This window comes from Hypanus sabinus, chromosome 27 (assembly GCF_030144855.1).
Source record: "Hypanus sabinus isolate sHypSab1 chromosome 27, sHypSab1.hap1, whole genome shotgun sequence".
Lineage (NCBI taxonomy): Eukaryota > Metazoa > Chordata > Chondrichthyes > Myliobatiformes > Dasyatidae > Hypanus > Hypanus sabinus.
The window spans coordinates 38,041,304-38,060,658 of record NC_082732.1 but is presented as its reverse complement, the minus strand read 5'-3'; the positions used below and the strand labels follow the sequence as shown (position 1 = coordinate 38,060,658).

Genomic DNA, 19,355 nt, shown 5'->3' with positions numbered 1-19,355 from the left:
TAACGATCAAGATGCTAACCATACCCAGGATATTGAATATTATTCTATAGACAAGATGTTGTTTTTCAAGAATACTTTTTCCATTGAAGAGAAAGCAGTGGAACTTCAGGATTGCCGATTACTTTTTTGATGTTCTGAGAGGACTGTGATATGTTGAATACCACACAGTGCACGCTGGACGATTTCGGGGTTGAATACTGTTGAAATGTTCTGTGTTCCAGCTGTCCGACGTGAATTCCCCCATTGGCCGCGATGCATCTGTGTCCAGTTTCAGCAGCAGCACACTTACTCCTTCTTCCACCTGCCTGTCACTCGCAGATTCCAGCTGCAACTCAGTCGATCAGAAGTAAGTTTAAAACTAACGGCTACTGTTTCTTTCTGCTCGTAAGCTTGGTGGTATTCCTCCCACTGGAAGAGAGGGAAATTTCCCTACTGACTGGTTAAGCTATTGCAACACCCAGCTCTATCAACCCACGTTCGTCTAGGAGATACTGCAGACTGTCTGCCAGGCTGTGTCTCACGTTTGCGTAGATGCTGTGTAATGCACCCCTCTACAACCCACAACGTAAAATATCAGGCAGTACACAATGCGCGTTTAAACGATTACACTTCATAAATTTTACTGTGACTATGGGGTTAGTAGAGAAACAAAAATATAAAAATAAAAAGGCGCCAAGAATAGGAATTTTACAGTTCGCGCACACGTAGTATCCGCAATCCACCATTCGATTTCCTCCGAACTCCACGACCCTCGCACTGGGACCAACCGTGGTGGTCTACCAGCGCGCCTCCCGCAAGTCCTTCCTCCTCGCTTCTCCACACTGACCCCCGGTTCCCACACATACAGATAGAATAATATGACTTCCATTGGTTCGTTCCCTGTTATCAGTAGTTATAACTCAAACATTGTAGCTATAGAAAAACATTACCTCATTTGTTAACACTACAGAGAAGCCATTTTAATATTAGCAGTTAACATTACAGTTAATATTCTGAGAACCCTACACTATGTACACTCAGTGGCCACTTTATTAGACCATTATCATTACGTGCCGTGTTGTGGGGGAGTAAGTGGAACACTGGCTTTTAACCAGTTCATCACAGTACTGCGTTCATCAACCCTGCGTCCTGACCTCTTACTCCTCATTCAGAAGGGCTGTTTCTATGTACCCACTTCAGTAGAATTCTTGTATCCTGCACTTCTGCTTCAATTTTTTGTTGATGATCAGAAAAAAGTGCTGGTCATAAACTTACACAGCCGGAAAACAAGCCCTTCAGCCCATCTTGTCCATTCGAGCCAAGATGCCTGACTTGGTCTCATATCTCTGTGTTTGCCCATATTCCTCTCCTAAACATGTACCTGCCCAAATGCTTTTTAAGCGGTGTAACTGTACCTGACCCAACAGCTTCCTCTGGCAGTCTATTCCACTCACCCATCACCCGCTGTGTGGAGAAGATGGCCCTCAGGTCCCCTTTACACCTTTGCCCTCTCACCTTAAAGCTATGACTCTAGTTTTAAACTCCCCTCCACAGTGAGGGAAAAAATCTTATGCCCCTCATGATTTTATGTACCTCTTTAAGGTCACCTTTAGCATATGCCCTAGGAGTAAAAAGCCCCAATCTATCCAATTCCTCCAGTCCTGGTAACACCTCCTTTGCAGATGGACAATCTCCAGCATCAATGGACTATATACAGGGGGTGAGGGGAGGGGACATTTATTAGTCACTACCTGTCGAAAGATTTCCCAGAGTGGCGGGGTAGTGTAGTGGTCAGTGTAACACTATTGCAGCACCAGCAATCAAGGGGTCATTTTCACTGCTGTCTGTAACGAGTTTGTACGTTCTCCCTGTGACCGGACGTGTTTCCTCAGCTCTGATTTCCTCCCACATTCCAAAGATGTACGGGTCAGTAGCTTGATTAGTCACTTGGGTGCAGTTGGGCATCGTGGACCTGTACTGTGCTCTATCTCCAAAGGGAACCCGAAATGAAAGCAGCCCTACGATCTCAGATCTGAAACAGTAATTGTTTCTACATTCACAGACACTGCCTGACCTGCTGAGTTTTTCCAGCATTCTCTGTATTTACTTAATGTTGTAACAAATTATAATCGTCATTCACTGATGCTCTGTGGCTGCTTTGTGCATGATTTGAATGAGGAGAAACTCACAATGGCTCCTTCAGTAGCACTGTTTAATTCAGCTACAATTCAATAGGTCAGCTATCCTGTCCTTTAATTCAGCTACGATTCAATAGGGCGGCTAACCGGTATCTGTACCTCCAAAGACAATTTGGGACGAGCAGTAAACAGCCATGCCACCAGTGCTCATCGTGAGTGAAACAGTAAACAAAAACTATCTCAATGCCAGTGTCATGTGGGCATTTGTATCTCAGCCTGTGCTGATTTCCGAGATGAAAATGTCTTCACATTACAGGACTCCTGAAGCCAACTCTCGATCCTCTAGTCCCTGTATGGAGTTTGACGGCTTCCCCATGGTTACTCGAGTAGAAACTTCATACCTAGCCAGAGCAGGAAAGAACGAATTCCTGAACCTTCTTCCTGACATTGAAGAGATCAGAACTGGGTAACATTCTCTTGTCAAATCCAGAATTTACCAATTTCCCTCTTCCTCTTTTAGAAAGAAAAGCACCATTTAAAAAAAAAATGTCTTCTTCTGCCTTAGCCCCGTGGTGTCGAAGAAAGGATACCTGCATTTCATGGAGCCTCAGTCGAATTCTTGGGTGAAGCATTATGTTGCAATCCGCCGCCCTTACGTGTTCATATACAACAGTGACAAGGACCCTGTGGAGCGAGGCATTCTGAACCTGTCCACGGCTCAAGTGGAATACAGTGAAGATCAGCAGGCGATGCTCAAGGTTAGCCTGACCTTGCCTTGATTGTGAGGCAACTTTCAAAGACAGGTTGAGTTTATTGTCATGTGCACAGGACAGTAAACTCAAATTGCTTCATCACAGACATATACAGTGACATGCAAAAGTCTTAAGTGTAAATCTATATTTGTCAATATCTATCTTTGTGATTGTGTGTGTGTGTGTGTGTGTGTGTGTGTGTGTGTGTGTGTTTGGGTACCTAAGACTTTTGCACAGTACTATAGATACGGAAAAACACAGGATATAAATTAGATGTAAATTATAAATGAATACACCATGGTAACAATGTGACGCTATAACAGCTGAGGGTATTTGAGTTCATTTAGAAACATAGAAACACAGAAAACCTACAGCACAATGCAGGCCCTTCAGCCCACAAAGTTGTGCCGAACATGTCCCTAACTCAGAAATTACTAGGCTTACCCATAGCCCTCTGTTTTACTAAGCTCCGTGTACCTATCTAAAAGCCTCTTAAAAGACCCTATCGTAACCACCTCCACCACCCTTGCCTGCAGCCTGTTCATTTCTGGCACCATCTGTAAGGAGCTTGCATGGTTCTCCCCATGAACTGCAGGGGTTTTCTCCGGGTGCTTCAGTTTCCTCCCACAGTTCAAAGACGTCCCAGTTAAGTAGGTTATCTGGTTGTTGCAAATTGTCCTGTGATTAGGCTGAGGTTAAATTGGTGGGTTGCTGGGTCGAGTGGCTCATTGGGCCAGTAGGGCCTGTTCCGGGCTGTATCTCTAAATAAAGTATAAATAACTAAAGACAAGACAGTTAAGATGGGGAAAAGATTCTGGTTAAACTGCACTTGGAATATCGTGTTCAGTTCTGTCCTCATTGTAGGAAGGATGTGAAAGCTTTAGAGAGGATACAGAGGAGATTTCCCAGGATGCTGCCTCGGTTAGAGAGCAAGTCTTATGAGGAAAAGTTGAGTGAATTAGGGCTTTTCTCTTTGGAGTGAAGGAGGAGGAGAGGTGACTTTTTAGAGGTGTGTAAGATGATGAGGGTTATAGATAGTCAATGCCTTTCTTCCAGGGCCAGACTGGCTAATACAAGGGCATAATTTTAAGCTGATTGGAGGAGGGGGGATGTCAGAGGTAGGTATTGTGTACAGAGTGGTGAATGCGTGGAATGCATTTCCAGGGGTGGTGGCAGAGGCAGACACATGAGGGGTATTTAAGAGACTCATAGATAGGCAAGTAGATGATAGAAGAGTGGGGAGGGGGGTGCGGCTGTGTGAGTGTGAAGTGTTAGATTAATCTTGAAGTAGGTTCGTAGGTCGGCCCAACATCACAGGCCAAGGGGCCTGCACTGTGCTGTACAATAAAAACAAAGACGCTTTTGAAGACAAGTCCATGGCAGTGCAAGAGATGATTCATAGTGTCCTGTCGCTGAGGTAGTGTTATGGTTGTACAACTCACTTCAAGAACCTGATGGTTGTGGGAAAGTAGCTACTTCTGAACATAGTGTTAAAATCTTTTAAGATCTAATGATCTGATACTTTTTCTCCAGAAAGCCATCAGTTCCCCCAAAATGAGAAGGTGAATCGGTGGGATTGATTGGTGCAAAGGGCTGCGGAGGCAAAATCATTGAGCGTACTTAAGGCAGAGCTTGATAGGTTACAAATGGGTAAGGAAGTTAATGGGGAGAAGGCAGGAGAATTAAGTTGAGCAAGGGGAAAAAAATCAGCCGTGATTGAATGGTTGTGCAGACCTGAGGGGATGAATGGCCTAAGGCACAGGAGCACAATTAGGCCATTCAGCCCATCAAGTCTGCTCCAGCATTCTATCAAGGCTGATAAATATTATCCCTCTCAACCCCACTCTCCCCATAACCTTTGACAACCTGACTAATCAAAAACCTGTCAGCCTCTGCTTTAAATACACTCAATGACTTGGCCTCCACAACTGTTTGTGGCAATAAATTCCACAGATTCACCATCCTGCCTAAAGAAATTTCTTCCTCTTGTCTGTTCTTATTCTTTTATTTTCTGTGCTTTTGAATTTTGCTGCACTTGCAAATCTTCAGATGCAAAATATATAATTTTCTATTAAGTTCAAGTATAAATGACGCTTGCTATTGACATTCCCACTTTCATTTGGAAAGAAGTGCATTCACAGAAGGACAGAGAGTCTGTGTTGAGCAGGAGTAATCGAGTCTGTAGTTCCATTACATGAAGAACCTCACAAACCTACAATAATGTTCTGTGTAATTGCTGAGAAGCTCGCGGGACTACAACATAAAGTATTAATATCTGTCACCCAAACCAGGGCAAGTAGAATTCAACCCTCCACCCTGAAAGACCCATGAGGTGAACAAGTTGTGACTTTTAGTGGTTCTCGAATGGATTTCCTATTATTGGTCTACAGTCTCTCCATCTTTATAATAATAAAGCTTTTATGAACTCTAATTGTCACACGTACGTTGAAACACCAGAACAGACAGTGAAATAAACATCAATTATACACAATTTTTACAAGAAAGAACACAATTAGAACAAAAAATAATAATTTTAGTGCACTGTGGTCAAAGTATTGCTAAAATGTGGTAGCAAATAGGGTTTTGCTTCTTGGTTGTTGAAGCAAACTATTGTTCCTGGACCTGGTGGTGTGGGACTGTGGGCTTCTGTGTCTCCTGCCCGCTGGTGGGAGTCTTTGACGGGTATCGCCTTCTTGAGGCAGTACATCCTGTAGTGCTGGTGAGGGATGTGTGCATGATGTATTGGGCATATCCGTAGACCTGAGCTGTATGTAGGACAGATTCAACAAGGTATCTTTCTTCCATTGGGTGACATTTGCTGGTAGGCACTTTGGTGAGTGAGCTATGTACATATATTTAGGTCTAATTTGCTTTCTTTGTGTTGTCTGTAAGTGAGTTGGTACAACCAAATAGTCTGTGCTGTTGATGAGGCTCAGAGAAGGTGCATGTTTGGTTGAAGTTAAAATTCCTTCATCAAATTCTTAAAAGAAATTACCATTTTCATTTTGGTAATATCTTTCAGAATCAGAATCAGACTTTAATCGCCAAGTACCTGTGCACATACAAGGAATTTACTTCCGGCAGATGTTGTCTCTCTGCTCATAACAATAATAATGATAAATATAAATGAAAATATAGATTATACATACAAGTAGTGCAATCCAAGTAGTAGTTAGCCGACAGTTAACCGGCAGTTAACAGTTCAGCAAAGTGACCGCAGTAGGGAAAAAACTTCTCCAGTGCCTATTAGTCTTAGTCTGGAGGGATCTGAAGCGCCTACCAGACGGAAGCAGTTCAAACAGTCTGTGCGCAAAAATACGCAAGAAAGCAAAATCCAGTTAGAGTCATAGACATCCACAGGACATAAACAGGCCCTTTGGCCCATCTAGTCCTTGCCAAACTATTAATCTGCCTAGTCCCACTGACCTTCACCCAGACCATAGCCCTCCATACCTCAGGAACTCCTCCAGGTTAATCCCTTGACATTCAGCAAGTTCCAAATATATAAAAGATAATTAGAAATGCTTGTGAATTATTTAGAGGGATTTGTTGTGACTGCTGTACATTATACCTCTGGTGCATTGTGCCATAGGGTCATTAGAACCCAGCAGTACAGAAACAGAACCTTCAGCCCATCTAGTCTATGCCAAACTATTAATCTGACTCGTCCCATTGACCTGCACCCAGACTCCAGTCTTCCATGTCCCTCCCATCCATGTTCTTATCCAAGTTTCTTTTAAATGTTGCAATTGAACTCGCATCAACCGCTTCAGCTCGATCCACACTCACCTACAGGATTTGAATTTGGAATTTCCAGGAAGTAATCACTTGTTTTTTTTTTGCTCTCCAGACAGCAAATACCTTTGCAGTGTGCACAAAGCATCGCGGAATACTTCTGCAAGCGAGCAACGACAAAGATATGTACGATTGGTTGTATGCTTTCAATCCACTGCTGGCTGGTTCAATCAGGTAAAGTGTCTGTGTCCGTGTGAGATCCCTCAGCTCACCAAGACCCACCTTTTAGACCCACCTTTCAGTCTCATCCCTCCACTTTCAGGAAATTCCTCATGTTTGCAATCACTGAACAACATCTCCAGGATAATTAACTGAGAAGCAATTTATTGGCAGCTGCCAACGTAGTATGCACGGTCAGAGATAGTGATTGTGGCATTCGGAATCGGGTTTATTGGCACGACATAAGTTGTGAGGTTTGTTTCGTGGCATTGTACAGTGCAGGTATAACATAGAAGTCACAATAATAAACAAAACCTAAGACATAGGAGCTGATTTAGGCCATTCAGCCCATCATGACTGATTTATTATCCCTCTCAACCCCATTCCTGGGATTTTCATGCACAGCCGTCTCTAGAGTTTACAGAGAATGTTGAGAGAAACAAAAAGAAAAATCCAGTGAGGGGCAGTTCTGCAGACAAAGAACAGCTTGTTAGTGAGAGAGATCAGAGGAGAATGGCCAGGCTGGTGCAAACTGACAGGAAGGTGCCTTCTTGCCATAATCTTCGACACCCTACTAATCAAGAAATAAATAAAATACTCATGGGTTCATGGGCCAGTCGGGAATCTGATGACTGAGTGGGAGAAGCTGTTCCTAAAACATTGAGTGTGGGTCTTAGGTGACGTGTCAAACTCAAAGTCGTAATGAGACACACTCAGCGGCCACTTTATCAGGGACACCTGCTCGTTAATGCAGTATCTTATCAGCCAATCATGTGGCAGTAACTCAAAGCATAAGAGCATGCAGACGTGGTCAAGAGGTCAGTTGTTGTTTAGATCAAACGTCAGAATGGGGAAGAAATGACTTTGACCGTGGAATGATTGTTGGTGCCAGACGGGGTGGTTTGAGTATCTCAGAAACTGTTGATCTCCTGGGAATTTCATGCACAACAGACTCTAGAGTTTACAGGGAATGGTGCAAAAAAGCTAAAAACACCCAGTGAGCGGCCGCTCTGTGGGCGAAAGTGCCTTGTTAGTGAGAGAGGTCACAGAAGAATGGACAGACTGGGTCAAGCCGACAGGAAAGCAAAAGTAACTCAGATAACCACGTGTTACAACAGTGCTTTGAAGAAGAACATCTCTGGAAGTACAACACATTGAGTTTTGAAGTGGATGGGCTACAGCAGCAGACAGCCATGAACGTACACTCAGTGGCCACTTTATTAGGTAGAGGAGATAAGTAATAGAGGCTACGGAGTGTATAGCTGCTAAGGCGTTCCAAAGAAAGCTAAATCAGTATATTAAAAAAGCAAGATTTCCAACACTGGGTAAAGTTGGCAGAATTTGAGACAAGCCCATATGGACTTGGACTCATATGCTGTAACTTTTTCTGTGTTTCAAAAAGTTCAAACTAAATTTATTATCAAGGTACATATTTCACTACATACAACCCTGAGATTCATTTTCTTGTGGGCAGACTCAACAAATCCATAATAGAATCAATGAAAGACTGCACCAACCAGTCTGTAAAAGACAACAAACTGTGCAGATACAAAATGAAAGAAATAACAACAAATAAATAAATAAAATGGGATGACAAGTCTTTGAAAGCGAGTCCAATGGTTGAGGGAACATTTCAGTGACATTGAAATGCTGGTGAAGTTGAGTTAAGTTACCCCCTCTGGTTCAAGAGCCTGATGGTTGAGGGGTAATAACTGTTCCTGAACCTGGTGGTGAGAGTCTTGAGGGTCCTGTACCCTTTTCCTGATGGCAGCAGTGAGGTGAGAGCATATGCTGGGTGCTGGGGGTCCCCGATGTTAGATGCTGCTTTCCAGTGACAGCATTTCATGTAGATACGCTCATTGATGGGGAGGGCTTTACCTATGATGGACTGAGGCCGTATCTACTACTCTTTGTGGGATTTTCCATTCAAGGGCATTGGCATTTCCATACCAGGAGGTGAATATTGAAGGTTGTCCCTTTAGATCAGAGATGAAGGGGAATTTCTTTAGTCAGAGGGTGCTGAATCTGGATTTTATTGCCACAGGTGGCTGTGGAGGCCAAGTCATTAGTTATATTTAAAAGAGAAGGGCAAGGACAAGAGGGGAGCCAGAATGGGGAAGGGAGAGGGGGAGAAGTTACAGGAAAATTAAAGTAATTAATGTACACGCATCAGGTTGGAGGTGATCCAGGTGGAATATGAGGCATTGCTCCTCCTACCTGAGAGAGACCGGTGTAGCAGAAGAGGAACCGTAGACCAGGCGTTTCCAACCTTTTTTATGCCACGGAGCCTTACCATTAACCAAAGGGTCTGTGGACCCCAGGTTGGACACCACTGCCATAGACCGACTTGTCAGAATGGAAATGGGAAGTACAAGTACAATGGGTGGTCCTGCCTTGGTGCGGTCAGAGCAGAACGCCATCATAGTTAATTTTCTAAACTTCCTGAAAGTGCCTCAGTGTGTTTTGTGGCATTAATAGTGCTCTATACACGCAAATAATTGTTTTTTCCCCTTTAATTTTGGTATGGATCAATGCCTTCATAAATTTAATGAATGTATTAATTTTTGCTTTCCTTTATAGGTCAAAACTCGCTCGAAGACGTTCAGGGCAACCAACTATGTGAAGGAAAGCGTTCAGCAGAGAGCAGGAAATGACGTAGTGATTCTGACTTGCCTTCTGAACATTCAAGTGTTGCTCTTAACCGTAGTGAATCCTGAGCATTTCTCTTGTACATGTAGATCTGTGGCTTAATACTCTGTCTAAGCACCTTTTTTATTTTCCGGTTAACAAAATGCTTTTTGTTTTACATCCGTTCCGAATCTGGTAGTAGCATGTTGTAAAATAGTCAAGTCCGTGCACGATTAACCACCTTTCTTCACTCCTGCTTTTTCCTCGTGTCTGTAGGATGTCCTCATCTCTGCTACCTATCAAACTGCAGCCCTTGAGGTGTGGCTGCGTGATAACCGCAGCTGGCTACAGGTCTGGCAGTTACACGAGAGGCAGGGAGGCTCGTGTCTGCTGGGTGGTATTTTAGGGACGCTGTGTGTGTTCTGGCGTATAATGCTTCCTAATCTCCGGTACTCTGGAATGTTGGCAGCTGCCACGAGGTAGCAGCTGTGAACTTTGCAGGGCTGCTGGGTTTAGGCTGAAACTCATTCTGAACATGCTACATCGGAGAGCGCGCAAGCAGGTTTACACAGAGCGGCTGGTGAATTCGCCAGTCCATAATGTCGATAGAACAAGAGCAGCAACCATTTGGGAAAGCAACTGGAATTCAACACTGTCTTACTCGGATGCTGCGGCATCTCGGCACTCTTCTCCCTTGTCAACTCTCTCTCCTCGAGTGCGCATCTGCCTTCCGAAGTTCACCACCGACTCCTCTTTATGCAGCAGCAAGATCTGACCAGCGATGCACGTGGTTCTCAGCTTCCCGAGCAACGGGGTGCCGGTGTTTTGGTGAGGAACCGGAGGGCGGTCTTCACAGATTGGGTATAATGTCTTAAAATAGCCGGCGTCCTTGCCAGATGGAGAACTGAAAACGTTTCTACAAATCACGCAGCAAGCTGTATTTTTTTTAAAAAAAATATAGATTCAGAGAACACTGCAGCCCTACACAGGCACTCCAAGCCCACAATGTGCCCATCTACTCCAAGATCAATCCAACTCTTCCCTCCCACATAACCATTCTTCTATCACCCAGGAGTCCCTTAAATGCCCCTAATGTATCTGCCTCAACTACTGCCCCTGTGTGTTCCATGCACCACAACACTCTGTGTATATAAAAAAAACCTACCTCTGAGATCCCCCTACACTCTCCTCCAAACACCTTAATACCTCTGGTATTAGCCCTTTCTGTCCTGGGGAAAAAGTTCCTTGACTGTCCACTCAACCTATGCCTCATCTTGCATGCCTCTCATTCTCCTTTGCTCCGAAGAGGAAACCCCTGGATTATTCAACCTTCCCTTGTAAAACGTGCTCTCCAGTCCAGGCAACATCCTGGTAAACCTCCAGTGGCCTCCCTCCCCTCCGAAGCTTCCACATCTTTCCCACGCTGAGGCAACTGAACACAATATTCCAAGTGTGGTCTAACCAGGCTCTTATAAAGCAGCATTGTGTTCTCACATTTAATCAGAAGTTCCTGGAACTAAGTTGCCCTCTAATCCATTAGGTCACATTAAGGAGTTTACTCACTCCTGACCTTTTCTCTACTGGATCACTTGCAGGGAAAGCTGCTACTTTGAAAGGAAGAGGGTTGTTAGGAAGTAGCAGTGTAAAAAAAATTAGGATGATTTTAAGGTGCATATTTGTGCCTGGGGCTACCCAACGGAGCTTATAGCAACAGTTATATACAGGATTAGTCCTACCATCTGGGCTTTGAAATGTCAGGAGATGCTCTTCAGAGTGATGCAGTCTTCGGACTTCAGATTCATTTATTTATCGCACACAGTGAAATGCAGTGTTTCCGTAAACAACCATCGCAACCCAAGGATATGCTGGGGGCAGCCCGCAAGTGGCACGGCAGGGCACGTCCACAATGTTCAGCATCACGTAAACAGAACAACACAAGCAATAGCAGCAAAACAAATAGGCCCCTTTCCTCTCTCCCACCCCACTCACAAAGGCAGTCAGGCCTCCAACCCCAGGGCAGGCCACCAACAGCCTCTAGTGGACTCGCAGACACCAGGCTGGGAGGAGGTTTCATTTCATATTTTCCCCCTGTATTTATACATTTTTTTTAATAATTTTCACAATCTGTTCCGTGGCTCTGCAGTCAGTGAAGCATCTTCAAAGTCTCTCGCCTTCAGCCTAACCCTGTATACGACAGGCTGAGCATGGCCATTTAAAGGCATTCGCACATCAGCCTTTCTCAAATCCTCTCGTGCTTGTCCTCGTCAACGCATCACCTAAAGAAATCCCATCAATCTGTTTAGCTGCAGGTCAACTAAATCGGATGCTGCCTGAAGAGACGTCGGTGTTTGTGGAAATATTGGCTCATGGAACTGTAATGAAGAAGTGAAAGCAGCAGGCTACACGAGAATGTAGATTTTTTTTTAAATTGGAAAAACATTCAGGGTGTGTTTGGCTATGATGTCGTGCCTGCCAAACTGTTGCAGGAACGAAACATTGCTGGCTCATCAAATTAACACTGGCTCCCCCAGGCAGCTTCGAAAGCCCTCCGTTCACTGCAGAGCTTCCTTCTAAAGCTCTGGTTGCTCTCAGATGAGGAAACAGAATCACTCGCCTACAAATGCTTAAGGTATCACACTTTCCCACTAAAGAACAGACACAGGCACAGGACGTCGCAGAGAATTTATGGTCAGGTTCAGTTAACAGACCATCACTGCTGATTATCAGACAGTAAACATGCACTTTTTCTTCGAAAATTACTGAAGGTCATAATTTCCATAATAAAGTTTGACCAAAAGGGACCCTGGTAGTGATATTGACTGGAATTTTCATAGAACAGTTACCTAGAGACTGTAAGCTGCTTTAATAGCTGGTCAGCACTGATTTAGTTGAGTAGAAATGAAGGGGATTTGTTAGACATTTATTGGGGAGAGGGAGCCCTCTTTGATTGAATTGTCCACTGCAGGAGTTACCAGGATGAATGTGGTTTTGGCAAGTCGATTAAGAATTGGATGGCAGCAATTGACTGGTGTTTGATTTTCATTTTTTTTTTGCTGTTATGAGATGACTTTGAGAAGGTTTGGTCTTTGCTCTGAATATCTGAGAAACAATTTTAATCTTGAAACTGGATTTCCAATCCTTAATAAGGTCCGCATTCCCTAAATCCTAGCTTGATTTTATCTGTAACAACAGCTGCTTTTTTTTTTAAAGTTAAATTTGTAATAAAAACAATGCATATTAGGAAAGTTTTAAGTTAAGTATATTTATTTAATTACTGTAAGTGCATCTGGGCTTCAATTACTTGTACAGCTTGATTAATATGAAATAAATAATGAAATATAAACGTAGTAAATCAAATATTAAATATGCAAATCTGTCACTTCTTCCAGATGGAACATAATTCACAAGCATGGACAAATCATTTGTGCTGTCTCTGTATTGAATAACCTTAATGCACCTTCCCTGTAGATATCTAATAGAACCATGAATCATAAGACACAAATGATTCAGAAGGAGATTATTTGTGGGTTTTTTTTAAAGCAAAAATAAAATGAAGAAACAGGATTTTTGGAGCATAAGTGGGATTAATTCACTTATGTACAAGATCAGCTGTATTATAAAAGACATAAAAAGTGTCCTCCTTTCCTTTGAATTCCTGACACTAAACTTTGTTTAACTGGCCTTGAGCATTCTAATTCTAAGCTGTAAAAACCTGCTTGAAAGAACAGAGGACATGACTGAGGCCAGCAAACCTGCAGACCATGATGTCACCGGTGCAGAGGTCAAAGTGCTCAAGGTCACTTAGTGAGGACTCAAACCTATTAAATAGTTTAATACACCTAATGTTGTTGGTCCCTTGTCAACAAAAGCACATCATTTTACTGTTAAAATTTATCTATTTTAATGTATTTTGCAGTATTTTTGTTTAAAACAATTGCCACATTTTAAAAAATTGCCATAGCTGTATTTCCTTCCAACTTGCATTAAGAGTATTCAAGTCTCGAAGAAGAACTGGTAGTTTTCACATTAAAACCTCCAAAGTTTAACAGATAGCACAAAACAAATCGCTGAAATATGTTCATTAATATTTCCACTCAAGAGAATGACACCCACCCCTGCTTATTATCTGTGTAGGATTCTGAAGATACAGCATTATGTGGATGTTGGTATGGAAGAAGGAACTCGGCTCAGTGACTTTGTTTTATTGATGCAGTTCATTGAGTGCCTGAAACTAGCCAGTTTACAGAGCATTCAGTGAGAGACACCGTGCTGGAGGCCAGCCAACCTCTGGAGCACGGGTAACAAAACGGTTGATTCGTAGAAATATTACCGGCCCTCTGTTGGTCAGTTAATGTTTCTGTGCCTGTAGAATCAGACTGAATGATTTCTGTGCACTAAGCAACTGCATATTTTCAAATCAGTGCAATATATTTAGGGTCCATATAATGACCATGAGAAAAGGAAGGCAGATAGAATGTTAAAGGAAGACCTGATTATGTCTATTTTATTAAAATGTGCAAGAGAAATCCTTCTGTTCCAGGTCAGACAGATATTTATAATCACAACTTATTAGCCTTGCAACGTTGAAAATCCAGTTTCATTGGGGAGACCCAAATCTGTTCACACCTTTAAAGATGCATCCAGGTATTATCAGAGCAAAGGTCCTTTCAGCTGCCTCTCCCAGTTTTATTATTATGTTCTGTGTAATGTTTAGCTGGTGCATTGTTTATCTTTTTATGAATTGTTTGCAGTAAATTGCACATGTTTTACAGACATATACTACAGAAAAGACTGAAATTTGCTGTGGGATACTGTGTATTCCCACACCAAACTGCACCTTGGGGTGGAGCATAGACAGTCATTTGGGTTCTGTGACTGAATAGGAAATAGCTCAAGGGGGGGGGGGAAAAAGCAATGGAGTTCTCAACAATTGGCTTTTTAACTTTTCTGGTTATCATTTTACAAGTTAGCACCATACAGCAAATATTTTTGGTAACATTTTGGTGTATTTTAATTTTTTTTTAAAGTTGTAAATGAGTCGTCAGACCTCCATTAATATTTCAGCTAAGCAGTAGCTGATCAGACCACTTCGATAATACTTGTTTACTGGAAGTCGCACTGAGAAGAAATTATGTAGTCGATTAGAGTTTTTTTTTTAAAAAGTATTAACTTGAGATGCAATTTGAGTTGCACAATCTCCCTCAAAACAAAGCGAGAGAAAATGGTCACCGAAAGGAAAGGTATCATAGCTGCTCTTCGTAGGTTTACTGAATGTGCTGGTAATCAGGTTACCTGTGTGTATTTTATTAATTTCTAACTTTAGTCTGTTGTGGCTGGTTAACCACAATCCATTGTACTCAAGATAATATTTTAGTTCAAATTGATTTATTGTGCTTCCTATCAACACCTGGCCCTTCATCAACACTGTATATTATTTATTATTCTTCATAAGGGTGGCTGCACATTCATAATTTTATTTTGTAAATATATGTTGAACCAAGCTTGAGGTATAAAATGTAAATATTTCATGTATTTGTACTAATTATAATCCATTTGCTGTATAGCATAGACGTGTAAAGCGGATATCTAATTCTGTGTATGGTAACCAGGACCACTGAACTGTTTAGTGAATGAAGTAACAATAAAGGTACAACCAGAGGAAATCAAATATAAAATTGCCTTTTCATTTATACCACATCCACACAAGATGTCAGAAGCTCGAAAGAGTACTTCGAGTAACAGTCTTCTTAATTGATAAAGTAATTTCTATTTATAGTTCCCTTTCTTCCGTGGTTTTCTGTTCTCTATCAGATTCCCCCTTCTGCAGCCCTTCATCTCTTTCACCATCAACTTCCCAGCTCTTTACTTACCCCTCTCCCAGTTTCACCTACCACCTGTACTTCCACCCCTCCCTCCCTCCCTCCCACTCCGCTTTCTCACTCTTGCCTTTTTGTTCCTTTCCAGCCCTGATGAAGGGTCTCTATCTGAAACGTCAACTGCTTACTCTTTTCTGTGGATGTTGCTTGGCCCACCGAGTTCCTCCAGCTTTTTGTGCGTGTTGCTTTCGCGTTCTCAGTTTAATACCACTCGCATATGTTGTGAAATTTGCTGTTATGCAGCAGCAGTACTTTTCAACACACAAAAACTAAGTACAGTAAGTGTACGTATTTATTTAAAAAGTTAAATAAGCAGTGCAAAAAGAGAAAGAGTGCAGTGAGGTAGTGTTCATGGGTTCATTGCCCATTCAGAAATCTGATAACAGAGGGGAAGGAGCCTTCTACCCCCTCCCTGATGGTAGCAATGGGAAGAGGGCATGTCCTGGGTGATTGGGGGTGGGGTCCTTAATGACTATTTCCAGTAAACATCAAGCCCTCAACACACACAAAATGCTGGTGGTCAGGACAAATGAGTCCTGACGAAGGGTCTCGGCCCAAAACGTTGACTGTGCTTCTCCCTACAGATGCTGCCTGGCCCGCTGCATTCCACCAGCATTTTGTGTGTGTTGCTTGAATTTCCTCGTATCAAGCCATCAAATTATTTTTGACAGTCAGATTTTAGGATTAGCTTTATTTATCATGTGTACATCGACTATGGGAAGAAACTGGAGCACCGGGAGGAAGCCTGTGTGGTCATGGGGAGAACATAAAAGCTCCTTACCAGACAGCGGCAGAAACGAAACCCTAATCACTGGCGCTGTAAAGTATTATTTGAACGTGGAACATTTCAGCACAGTACAGTCCCTTAGTCTCACGATGTTGTGCCAACCCCTTAACCTGCTCTTAGATCAATCTAACCCAACCCTCCTACATAGCTCTCCATTTTTCTGTCATTCTGTGTCTCAGATGCCCCATATGTATCTGCCTCTGCCATTGTGTAAAGAACTTGCCTGTAAGCTCTCTAACCACCTTAAAATTGTGCCTTCTGGTGTCAGCCATTCATCCGGGGGGGGGGGGGGGGGACCCTTTGGGAAAAGTCTCTGGCTGTCCACTCGATCTATTGCCTCTTATCATCTTGTACACCTCTATCAAGGCATCTCTCATCCTCCACTCCAAAGAAAAATGCCCCAGCTCACTCAACCCATCCTCACAAGACATGCCCCCTGGTCCAGTTATGCTAACCTCTACAAACCATTCTGCCTCTAGTAACATGGCGAATACTCCAGAGGGATATTTGTGGGAGCTGTGAAACAAGTTGGGGGGGAAAAAAAACAGGAAAGAACCCAGTGATTGGGATTGTTGTCTGGTAACCTTGAACACCGACAATTCCGTCTACCCCCAGCTCCCACAGATCCTGCTCAACCCACACAAGTTTGCTTTGTTAAAAATGGGATTTTAGTGTTGGTTAGAAAATAAGTACTAAAATTAAATGAGAACTCACTGCTCTTCCCAAGTGTGTGTAAAATGTGATCAAGCTATGGAAATTAATTTCAATCTCTCATGGCGGTACTCTGTACTATATCTGTGTATCAATCGAGCTGATGTACTCAAGTACCCCATAAAGACAGCATCTTGGTAGCACACAAGATTTTTGACTAGTGCACCACATCTAGTTGGAATTGGGAATGATTGTCAAGCTGTGAATTCAGCACTTTAATCACATACAGATCCCAGCACCTTTGCCTAGTCCAAAACACTGCAAAGAAAATGTGAACACTACTTCACTACTTTTCCTTTTTTTTGCATTACTTATTTTATTTAGCTATTTAATATATATTTACCGTAATTCAGTTTTTTCTCTTATTATGTATTGCATGGTACTGCTGACGCAAAATTTAACTTTTTTTTTTAAAAAACACGCCGGTGATATTAAACCTGATTTGATAAACATAAAATTCTGCTGATGCTGGAAATCCTGAGCAACATGCTGGAGGAACTCAGCAGGTCAGGCAACATCTATGGAGAGGAACAAAGAGTTGAAGTTTCAGACTGAGACCCTTCAGCAAGACCAGCTGAAATGTTGACCCTTTATTCATTTTCACCATACAATCCTGAGATTCATTTTCTTCTGGGAATTCTCAATAAATCTATAGAACAATAACCACAACAGAATCAGACACTTCCCAACTTGAGCATTCAACAGTGTGCAGAAGACAAACTCTGCAAATACAAAATTTTTTTTAAAAAAGCAATAAATATCGGGAACATAAGATGGAGAGTCCTGGAAAGTGAGTCCATTGGTTGTGGGAACAGTTCAGTGATGGAGCAAGTAAAGTTGAATAGTTATCCCCATTGGTCAATTGATTCTGTTATGGTTATTATTCTATGGATTTATTGAGAATGCCAACAAGAAATCTGAAGGTCGTATGTACTTGATAATAAAGTTTATTTTGAACTTTAATATTAATCTTGCAATAAATCAAAATTTCCCAGAATCATTGGCTTTTTGTTAATTTTCATTCAAGAGAAATGGGCTTTGCATTCTGAGTAGAGTTTATTGGTCCAACCCTAGTTGCTCCCTGAGGTGGTAGTACTGGACTCCGAAATCTACGTTAACAGAGGGAGTGCTGCACTTCCAGCGGTACTGCTGTAAAATACCCTCGGGTATAATCTGAAATGCAAAGTTGGGGCCGGTGATTTACCCACTATTTATACCTCCGTCATTATCACTAAACGTATGAAGCCCAGTCCATCGCAAGAGCCAAACTCTCCCCCCCCCCCCAAAGAAATCAGCCTAATACATCAAGGACCCTCCCCACCCCAGACAATCTCCCATGTGGGGCAGAAGATTCAAAAGCCCGAGCGCGTACCGTCAGACTTGAGGACAGCTTCTATCTTGCTGTTCTCAGACTCAAAAGATGAACTCTTTTCACCCCCTCTTTCTCCCCTTTCGGACAGAAGATAGAAAACCTTGAAAACGTACAACCCCAGGCTCACGGACCGCTTCTATTCGTCGTTTGAAGTCTCCCGAACAAATAAAATTGAACTCTTATCTCCCGCACAGTGGCGCTGTCATCCAATTGTCTACCCGCACTACACGTTACAACCTGGAGTAATTACCCCAAGGGTCCCGGCCCGAAATCCCTTCCGTAGATCCTGCCTGACCTGCTGAGTTTCTCCAGCATCTTGTGTGTGTTGCTCTGTAACAGTATATTTAACTTCTTCTCACTTCATCCCTTACCCCGCCCACCTTCCGCCTCACCCGGCTTCATCTAATCACCTGCCAGCTGGTACTCCTCCCCACTGCCACCCGTGGCAACTAATTCCACAGATTCACCACCCCCTCATCATCCCCGTTCTAAAAGGACGCCCCTCTATTCTGAGGCTGTGTGACTCTCCCATCCTCCCTATGTCACTGTATCGAGGCCTTCCAACATCCAATACATTTCAATGAGCTCTCCCCTCATTCTCCTGAATTCCAGTGAGCCTTCAAACCCTCTTCATATGACAAGGCAGCATATCCTGGAATTATTTTCACGAACCTTCCTTTGAACCCCCTCCAATGTCAGCATATCCTTTCTTAATAAGGAGCCCAAAACTGCTCACAATACTCCACGTGCGGCCTCACCAATGCCTTATAAAGCCTCGACGTCGTATCCTGACTTTTATGTTCTAGCCCTTTCAAAATGAATGCTAACATCACTTTTGTCTTCCTAACTACTGGCTCAACCTGCAAATTAACCTTTAGGGAATACTGCACAAGTACTCCCAAGTCCCTCTGCACCTCAACTTTTTGAATTTTCTGTCCATTTAGACAACAGTTTACACTTTTATTTCTTTCACCAAAGTACATGACCATAACACTTCCTGACACTGTATTCCATTTGCCGCTTCTAAGTTCTTCTGTGGCCTTTTTGCTTCCTCAACACTACCTACCCTTCCGCCTGTCTTCGTATTGTCTGCAAACTTGGCCGCAAAGCCGACAAACAGCGCAAGTGGTCCCAACTTTGACCCCTGTGGAACACCAG

The 19,355-nt window shown here is 42.8% G+C and overlaps 1 protein-coding gene and 1 long non-coding RNA gene across 10 annotated transcripts in view; one reads left to right on the top strand and one right to left on the bottom strand.

The window, feature by feature from the left end:
* The window catches only part of kif1b (kinesin family member 1B), a 266,957-nt gene extending 252,603 nt beyond the window's left edge, over positions 1 to 14,354 (top strand). For all 9 annotated transcript variants that reach the window (XM_059952248.1, XM_059952249.1, XM_059952247.1 and 6 more), the window contains 5 exons: positions 222 to 346; positions 2,434 to 2,583; positions 2,683 to 2,875; positions 6,720 to 6,838; positions 9,404 to 14,354. In XM_059952248.1, coding sequence (XP_059808231.1) covers positions 222 to 346; positions 2,434 to 2,583; positions 2,683 to 2,875; positions 6,720 to 6,838; positions 9,404 to 9,446 — 630 coding nt within the window. In that variant the 3' untranslated portion in view covers positions 9,447 to 14,354. The remainder of the gene's footprint in view (positions 1 to 221; positions 347 to 2,433; positions 2,584 to 2,682; positions 2,876 to 6,719; positions 6,839 to 9,403) is intronic.
* The window catches only part of LOC132382235 (uncharacterized), a 49,776-nt gene that overhangs the window by 28,475 nt on the left and 1,946 nt on the right, over positions 1 to 19,355 (bottom strand). The window lies entirely within an intron of this gene.